Source organism: Salvelinus sp. IW2-2015, linkage group LG4p, assembly GCF_002910315.2.
Source record: "Salvelinus sp. IW2-2015 linkage group LG4p, ASM291031v2, whole genome shotgun sequence".
NCBI lineage: Eukaryota > Metazoa > Chordata > Actinopteri > Salmoniformes > Salmonidae > Salvelinus > Salvelinus sp. IW2-2015.
The window spans coordinates 8,404,085-8,413,658 of record NC_036841.1 but is presented as its reverse complement, the minus strand read 5'-3'; the positions used below and the strand labels follow the sequence as shown (position 1 = coordinate 8,413,658).

Sequence of the window (9,574 nt, the reverse complement as noted above, 5' to 3'; positions counted from 1 at the left end):
ACTGCTGATCAAGAGTTTTTAAGCACTGGGTGATAGTCGACTGCGGATGCTTCTTCGTCTTCTTTGCATATRCCACATAAACTGCATTTTAATCCAAACAATTAGGCAATGTTTGCTTGATCTTGGTTTAATAGGCTTTTTCCAATAAATGTATAAGAAACATATACATTTTTAWCAAACTTTATGGACAATGTTGATCTGCAAAAAGAGAAGACTGCACATTGCAATATGTTGACCACAAGGTCTGCATCTGGTCCCAGACATTGACAACTCCTGTAGAAAGTCTGCATTCAAGTAAGATGATAAACACTTATACTAYCTGAGGATAATACTAAACATGACTCCGAAATACATTTTGAATTCTGGATTTAATAAATAAGAACTAGGCTAAATCCTGTTTACCAGACTACATCCCCGGGCAGTACTAATAATGAATTAAGGTTTTAAAACATTTGCAATGGTCAATCTTAAAGGGGCAATCCTTATTTGAAACAACATCAAAGCTAAATCCCTGCCACTGTTTCGGTAAAAACCTTAGGGATGGGGCTAGACATTAACCACTCTCAAATTCATAGACAGAGCTATGGTTGCAAGGACTGACCATCCATGATATCAAAGGTATAGTTCAAATTATGTTTTGAGGCTCATATTTTGGGTTCTGATGGGGTACAACAGTTGAACTAAGCTCAATAGGCACTTATAAATTATATTCTTTAACAAAAATCTATGGATATACCACCGTACATCATTAATTTATAAATCCAAAAATGGATATAGCAACTGCAGATTACCCCTTAAAYCTGAATAGATAGCAGTGATTATATTAAAGGGATGGTTCACCCAAATTACACAATGACATATTGGTTTCCTTACCCTTTAAGCAGTCTATGGATMAAGTACGACAGCAATCAATGCTTTGGTTTTGTTTACCTGGCCAYWGTTTCAATAAAAAATAAAAAAGCATTTGTGGCACAAATCCAATGCAAGTCAATSGTACCTATTTTTGCATTTCCGTACTTCATATCAAAATCATCTACAAGTAACTTAATTKAGTTACACCAGAGGTTCCCAAACTTTTTATTGTCCCGCAACCCTTYAAACATTCAACCTCCAGCTGCGTACTCCCTCTAGCACCAAGGTCAGCGCACTCTCAAATGTTGTTTTTTGCCATCACTGTAAGCCTGCCACACACACACCATACACAATCCATTTTGAGATACTTTAGGTTGGTGCGCAAAAATACTGTGGTGTGAATACTTAAGTAAAWTTACTTTAAAGTACTACTTAAGTTGTTTTTTTTGGCATATCTGTACTTTACTATTTATATTTGAGAAATGTTTACTTTTACTTCACTACAATCCTAAAGGAAATAATGTACTTTTTACTCCATACATTTTCCCTGACACCCAAAAAGTACTTAGCAAAACAGGAAAATGGTCCAATTCACGCACCTATCAAGAGAACATCYCTGGTCATCCCYGCTGCCTCCGATCTGGCGGACTAACTAAACACACATGCTTCATTTGTAAAATGAGGTCTGAGTGTTGAAGTGTGCACCTGGCTTTCCTTAAATAAATAGAAAAGAAAATAGTGCCATCTGGTTTGCTTAATATAAGGAATTTTATACTTAAGTATATTTAAAACCAAATACTTTTAGACTTTTACTCAAGTAGTATTTTACTGGGTAACTTTCACTTTTACTTGAGTCATTTTCTATTAAGGTATCTTTACTTTTACTCAAGTATGACAATTGGGTACTTTTTCCACCACTGTGAAAATGCTMATATACTATAGGTACCATTGACATGCATTGGATATGTGCCTCAAATGCCATACCATGTCCATATACTGCTTACAGGGTAAGGAAACCAATATGTAATTTGGGAGAACTATCCCCTTAACATAATCTATCCATTAGATTGTTTTAAAGATGCAATATGCAGAAACCACTCCACCATTTCCTCAAAAATGTGAATTGTTTGCCTCATTTCAGTTTATGTGACAAAACAAGCAACTATAGTGTAGAAGTATAGTATCATCTAAACCACTGTGAAATATATTGTATTTTCAGCCATTTGAAGCTGGTATACAAAACCAAAAGTAAAAGATGCCTAAACAAAACATTAGAAGGGGAAGCATAGAAATATCGCACAAAGAACAGATCTACCGCTTCTTAGAATTGATTTCAACGAGAATGACAGATCTTTAACTCACAATTATATGTGAATTTGGTCAAGTCGCCCGAAAGGTTACATATCGTGGCTTTAAAAAAATGGGTTACTTAAATGAAATGCTGAACATTGAAATTATTGGAGAGTCAGGACTCGTGTGTTAGTCAATTATCTTGGTAACGGCGCAAACTACAACAAACCACTGAGCAAAAARCGCACGAGCCTACAGAGGTCATTCTCAGCTCTACTGGTTGAATTAACCCGACTGTAACCAATCCCTGTTACTGCAATGGACGGCTTTGATTTAAATTCGTCAGAAAAGGCTGATGCTTCAGAACTCCAAAGGATGATCGCAATTGAACAACAGAAAGCRCAGTTTCAGGCCCAGGTAGGTAGTTTAGCTACACACAGCAGCAGCTATGCTACGGAGTTAGCTAGTTAGCTAACGCTAGCTACGTTAACTGTATTTTGAACTGTATCCTGCATTTGTTATTTATTACACCCATCAAACGTGTTCTTAGAATGGACAAACCGAATTCCGAGTATATTACGAAATCATACATTTCTGTTTTGAGACCGCCATACGGAAATTGACTTAACGTTAGCTGATTCATTGCTTCTTTTGAAGGTGCATAACTTCACAGATGTCTGCTGGGACAAGTGCATGGAGGGGAGCCCGAGTTCAAAACTGGATTCACGGACAGAGACTTGCCTCGTGAACTGTGTTGACCGCTTCATTGACACTACCTTGTCYATAACCAACCGGTTCACGCAGATGGTRCAGAAGGGTGCCCATTGATGGGAGCTAGACTATGGGAAATAGACACTGTTTTATTTTGTAAAAGAACTGTGCATTATGTTTTCCTTTATGTCTCGAGCCCCTAACACCATTGCCTAATATGCTGAGTATGATATGCCACAGTACAATTATTAAAGAGGTCTAAATTGGACATGATATAGAATCACAAAGTATTTGGTTGCAATACGGCTTTATTAAAATAACATTTTTTTAAAGTAGGCCCAAGAACTACACCGTGCTGCTCATTACATCTATGTAACATATGTGTGACATCATCATTTGACATAGTTTTCTTTCCTACAATACTTTAGTATGTGTAACAAAATTGCCATTTTAAAACAGTACACACACAAAAAATACAGGTTAGAAAGGGAAAAAGGTATGAACAATATGCCCTCAAGAGTACTTGTAAATAGGTCAGTAAACATGTTCAGTTCTGTTTCATTTCATCAACACTCGTCTCATCATGTTTTGCCATTCATATTGAGTAAAGCAGAACACATGTATACTAGCGAATGCATCATCAGACAGTACTAAAAAACGTTACAAAAATGTGTTGTTTTTGGTTTGGCCATCGAATTTCGTCATTTCGTTTGTCAACATTCAACCTTTAATCATGGCTTCTCAAGCTATTCAAAATACAATCGATGTCCCCRGGCCCCAGATGTCTATCATGCCAGGTTACTGATGTTCCTGGCTGCCCTTAGTGCAGATTTCATGGCAGTCTCGATCCAAGCGTGAGGTAGGGCAGTGTGCTCCCCAGCAAAGTGGACTCTGCTCTCATTCCTGAACAGGTCCGAGGCGTAGTCCGTCTGCTGGTAAGGTGTGTAAATGGCAAAAGCCCCCAGGCTGAAGGGATCCAGCCCCCACTTCTTCACTAACCCTCCAGTGCAGAGAGGACGTATAACCTCCCCATGGATCTTTACTAGGTCATCCAGCACCAAAGCCTTCAGCTCATCCTCGCTCACCCCCTGGAACAGAGTGGAGTCATCGGAACAGGTGTAGGAYGCMAGGAGAGCCCCCCCAGCCGTGCCTGGGAAGCTGTGGCTAGGGTAGTAGATGAAACGAGAGGGGAGATCCGTGATGCTCTTCCCCCCTTTGATGCCCTCCTTTTCCCAGAATCTCTCRCTGAAGCTGAGGACCACCTTGGTGGAGCTGGCGTAGTGCACGGACCGCAGGGCCTCCATCTTCTGGGGTGACAGCGGGGGTTGGAAGTCCATGAAGAGGGTGGCCTTCGCTGTAGCTGTMACCAGGGCATAGTCTACTGTAAGGTTGGTCAGGGAGGATGGATTGCGCCAGTCCTGGTAGGATATGGTCACGTTGCTGCTGGTTTGACTGATGAGTCGGACCTTGGAGTTGAGAAGGATGGTGCTGTTGAGGGCCTGGTAAAATGCCCTTGGTAAATGGTCAAACCCATCAGTGATCTCGTAATAGCTGAAAAACAGAACATTCCACTACTTTAATACACTACTTAACAAACACTAGATGTAGGGCGGGGTGTCTAATTTGGTTATATGTGCATAGTGCTGTTCTTACACAGTGTTGTCGTTAATATCTGACTGAATATACAGCATCTCAGTAAGTGATGCGTAGAAGAGGCTGTTCTCATTCAGGATATCTCCAATCATGCGCAGGGCACCACGACTCAGGTTCCCCTCCTTCACTAGATACTCCTATCAGAAATCAACACTTATTAAAATTGCTGAATAAAGATATATAAAAACGTATTCATTCCATTTTTAGGAAGGAAAGTGGCAAAGTGCATACCAATTTTGCCTATAACAATAATCCTGCATCTTGTCTGATGGTTACCTATAAGCAACCAAGTGTTTTCTTACCTTGACTGAGTACGAGTCATATTTTCTCAACATGGCCTTGCAGCCAGCTGTCTTGATATCATCCCTTATCTACAACAAATAATTTGTCAAACGTATTTGTTATAACTGTGTTATGTGACACATATTGTACCTGTATATAAAATAACATTACACAGTGTTCCACCACAGGAGTCTAATGCTGTGTTTGGAGCCCCCCTCCCTTTGCACACACCTTCCACAGGGCCAAGTCGAAGAGCTGACCAGCCGATTTTCCCCTTTCCTTGTCAGTCAAGGGATAGTTCAGCACGTCTGGGTTCTCTTTAACCGTATATGTTTTCTGCAGCAACCCGTTCACATGGTAATATGTGTTGATGTCATCCTGGATAAATGGATTCAGTCCAAGGCCCATTTTTAATGCAAATGATAAAAGAATTCTGTTGAATTGAAAATGCCATAGTTAACTTTTCTGTTGAATTAAAAATGCCATAGTTAACTTTGTTTTGATGGTTAAAGTAAACACCTGCTATCATTCTTATGCAAATCTATAGGATATGCACTTGTATCAGATCATGATTCATTTGAGATAGGATGCTTTACCTCTTTTCAACAATAACATATGAAGATAGGGAATAAGAGATCGCTACCTATTTCATGTGGTAGGACAATAGGCCTAACTCACTTGTGAAAGCTAGGGATCCTCATAGCACCCAGTTCTGCATACCATCCCTCTCTTCTATTTCTGTAGGTCTCAACCCGTCCTCCAATTCGACCACTTGCCTCTATTAAAGTCACCTTGTCCAAAAAAACAATATATATCAGTTTCCCCCTTTTACGCTGTAGGCCTATTATTAGTCATAACCAAATAATTAKAATACTGACACTAAAATAATTTCTGAGTATGTCAATCATACGTAAATTAGCATATGTCAATGTTATTCATTGTGTTGACATTGATACAGTAAATGTTATGAAAGATACTGTACCTTGTGCCCTGCGTCCTCCAGAAACTTTGCTGCAGTCAGTCCAGCAATACCACCACCGATGATGGCAATATGATGAGGTGTCTTTGTGAAGGGAAGACCTCTGTTCACAATTTCAAGGAGTTCGGCATAGTCTGAATCTTGCAGGCAGTCAAAAAGAGGATCTTCAATGTATCCATTGACACTGAAAACTATGACCACAACTATAGCGACAGGAACTGGAAAATAAATAAGTAATTGTTTAATAGGCCTCCAGGCTTCAAATATAAGAAACATGTAAAAATGATTTTTTTAAAGGGATACAGATATATGTTTTTAAAGTATATGCAATATACATTAATGGCATGCTATTCTTGTTTTCACCCCAAAATCACAAAACTAGATCTAGAATGACTTTTAGAATGTTCCTGAACAACATCCCCTTTTCTACTTCCCAATAAGTTGTTGGAATTCAACAAAAAGTTTTTCCAAAAGTAATTTATTGTGTTTGGATTGCCACATAAGCAGTGGTGTAAAGTACTTAAGTTAAAAGACTTTCAAGTACTACTTAAGTCGTTTTTTTGGTATCTGTACWTTATTTTTACTATTTATATTTTTTGACAACTTTTACTTTTACTCCACTACATTCCTAAAGAGAGTAATGTACTTTCTACTCCATACATTTTCCCTGACACCCAAAAGTACTCGTTACATTTTGAATGCWTAGCAGGACAGGAAAATTGTCAAATTCAGGCAAAATCTCTGGTCAACCCTACTGCATCTGATATGGCGTGACTCACTAAACACAAATGCTTTGTTTGTAAATTATGTCTGAGTGATAGAGTGTGCCCCTGGCWATCTGTGCATTAAAAAATAAMATTWWAAAATCGTGCCGTCTGGTTTGATTAACATAAGTTATTTGAAATTATTTATACTTTTACTTTTAATAATTAAGCATATTTAAAACCAAATACTTTCAGACTTTTACTCAAGTAGTATTTTACTGGGTGACTTTCACTTTTACTTGAGCCCTTTTCTATTAAGGTGTCTTTACTTTTACTCAAGTATGAAAATTGGGTACTTTTTCCACCACTGCCCATAAGGTGAAGCACTACTTGTTATTCTGACAGTAGTCCCAATGTATTTCTGGACTCCCTGAAACAATGAATTTTTACAAATTCTTCAAATAAACAAAAATATAGGCTATAAACTTTAATCACAAGTCAATTTGTCATTATAACTAAGCTAAAGTCAGATGAAGAAAAAGGAAAGTACTTACAATATTTGCACAACGCCACATAGGGTATCATCTTGACTCCTAAGCCCAGAGTCCTTGCCTTCCCTTTTCTAGTGATGCTGACGCCCACCGGAGAAATAGAAACCTAAAGCGAAACGTGGAGGCAAGTACTGTAGCCTAGATAATGTGATTGACTTTGTTTTACTAAATTCAATTAATATTATGAATGTTATATAACATTGAAAGTCCCCCCCCAAAAAAATATAGTTACACATTTGTTTTCGTTGCGAATTAAATTAAGAACATTAATTTGCGAATCATGCACAACGACTTACCTTTAGACACCTATTCATTTATGTATAAATCATTAGACCTACACCATTAAACTGAGATACAGGTAGGCTACCTTCATGGGAAACTACTCACCTTCATCAATGGTAACTTCTCAAAAGCAATATGCATGAATGAAACAAATRTCTCTGAGCTATAWAGCTTAGCTATTTTCCTTAGCCTAAATCTTTTCTAGGATTCYTACAAGTTGGCGTCTTACCATGAATGACTAGACTGGAAATCACACATGGTATGTGTGAAATTGCACCCAACGTATTTTAATGAGGAACCTATGTGGGCTTCTGAGGTCGGAAAGGAATATTTTCCCACACCGGCTCGAGATTCAACCACACTGAACAAATTAGATTAGTGAGGTTTACTATTCACCAGCATACCTCATTTCCCCCTTCCCACCAACATAATATATGTTTTATAGTGCATTTTAGTGTATGCTGAAGTCCACCTTGCCTTACCTAACCTGAGATAGAGAAATTATATTTTAAGATTCGAAGATAAGATTCTATAGTGAGTTATTTAATTGGATACATACCTTGAAGGTTAGGTTAAATAAATCGGAACGTATACTCACCTTAGTGTGATGTCAATTGACAAGTCTGTCTTCTTTTATAGTGCAGGAAGAGTGCAATCGAAAGCAAACGCGAACGTTTCAAAAGGGTTACATCATTGGAATTCATTTATTTACTTAAATTGAGAATTGGATACATATCAAGAAGRGCTGATAAGCCTTTTATATGATGTGATGTAAACAGTCAGCAACACATTAACTGTGATAATGCAATGAATGTGCTCCACAATGCACATTTCACCATGCATGATATCTTGATGGCTAGGTTTTTTATATTACTCTTTATAACAAAAATGGTCATGAGGAACAGAAAAAAAACAAGACGAAAATTAATCTCACCAAATGTTTTGTACTCCCTTGACTCCATTAAATGTGCTCCCAATGGCACCCTATTCCCCACATTGCCCTATGAGTCCTGATCAAAAGTAGTGTACTGCAAAGGGAAAAGGGTGTCATTTGGGATGCATTTAAACTTTGCCATTCACCTGGATGTTATTCTACTTGTACTTGTAGACAGATTGGCATTTGAGCCTGTTTAAAGCTAGAATCCTTAATTGAAACAATAACAAAGTGGACACACTGCCTTTGTGTTAGTAAAAAGCTGAGCAATGGGCCTGGAGAAATATAACCACTCTCAAACGTATGAAGATCACTTTATTGGTTAATTGCACACAAGGTCCTACTGAAATGTGTCTTCTGCTTTTAACCCAACCCCTCCAAAAGACACACATACAGGTTTTGGAGAGGTGTGGGGGGCTGCTTTAGTAGGCACCGGGGAGCTGTTCTTGCCTTGCTCAAGGGCACAACGACAGGCAATGGCATCTAWGATTTGATACCAGCAACCCTCCAGTTGCCAGTTCACTTCCCRTCAGATTTTTCCCGTCGGTATGGATGCAAGGACTGACCATTATGCATTATGTGAAAATTATCATTTTAACTATGTTTTGAGGCTATACAGGGTTTGTTTACATTGACATAGTTTACAAACATTTCAGTAAAACAAGCTTATATTTGGGGTTCTGATGGGGTACGAGAATTGAACTAAGCGCATGAGGAATTTAGTTTTTATTCTTAGATTATATTCTTCAAGAATCATATAATATTATGATGTAGGCTTTAAGGATTCTAGCTTTAAGCCTTTCCCACGCTACATTGTGCCACATTGATGTTCTTTGTGGCATCTTTTTTAAGGTCATCTGAGCAGCCGATGAACCTCTAGAATAGTTTATTTCAACAGCGGAAGTAGAGCCACATGAGTCAAATCAAATGTATTCGTCACAAACACAGTTTACAGCAGGTACAAAAGGCGCAGCAAAATTCTTATGTGCTAGTTCCCTCAACAGTGCAGTACGTACATTTATCAATAATCAATAATAACAATGAAAAGAGTCAAGTCAAAAATAAGATATAGTAGAAGTAATATAAGAGGTAGTATGCGTAGTAATAATGGACTGGATTTACACTGTATTTACAAATATAAATTGGGTAGTGGAATCAATATTATATATTAGAACAGCAGCGTTGACTGTGTGTGTGTGTGTGTGTGTGTGTGTGTGTGTGTGTGTGTGTGTGTGTGTGTGTGTGTGTGTGTGTGTGTGTGTGTATATAAATTTGTGTGTAGTCAGTGAAAACAATTTCTAAGATGCATATACACTTAGAAAAAAATGAGCTCTCT

General features: G+C 38.1%; 2 protein-coding genes across 3 annotated transcripts; one reads left to right on the top strand and one right to left on the bottom strand.

The window, feature by feature from the left end:
* Window positions 1-2,343: 2,343 nt before the first annotated feature.
* LOC111960059 (mitochondrial import inner membrane translocase subunit Tim8 A-like) lies at window positions 2,344-3,189 on the top strand. Its single transcript, XM_070437817.1, has 2 exons — window positions 2,344-2,559; window positions 2,800-3,189. The coding sequence occupies exons 1-2, from the start codon at window positions 2,461-2,463 to the stop codon at window positions 2,968-2,970; spliced, it is 270 nt and encodes an 89-aa protein (XP_070293918.1). The 5' UTR covers window positions 2,344-2,460; the 3' UTR covers window positions 2,971-3,189.
* Window positions 3,190-3,214: 25 nt separating this feature from the next.
* On the bottom strand, window positions 3,215-7,837 carry LOC111959920 (L-amino-acid oxidase). 2 transcript variants are annotated; one of them, XM_023981773.2, is made up of 8 exons: window positions 7,410-7,837; window positions 7,026-7,128; window positions 5,771-5,985; window positions 5,467-5,579; window positions 5,020-5,221; window positions 4,809-4,877; window positions 4,507-4,643; window positions 3,215-4,404 (listed from the first exon to the last, which is right to left on the bottom strand). In XM_023981773.2, exons 1-8 carry the CDS (start codon window positions 7,443-7,445, stop codon window positions 3,642-3,644), a joined length of 1,638 nt encoding a protein of 545 aa, XP_023837541.1. In that variant the 5' UTR covers window positions 7,446-7,837; the 3' UTR covers window positions 3,215-3,641. The 2 variants fall into 2 exon arrangements, with proteins under 2 accessions (XP_023837541.1, XP_023837549.1); XM_023981781.2 differs by having other exon boundaries at window positions 7,534-7,835.
* Window positions 7,838-9,574: the final 1,737 nt, after the last annotated feature.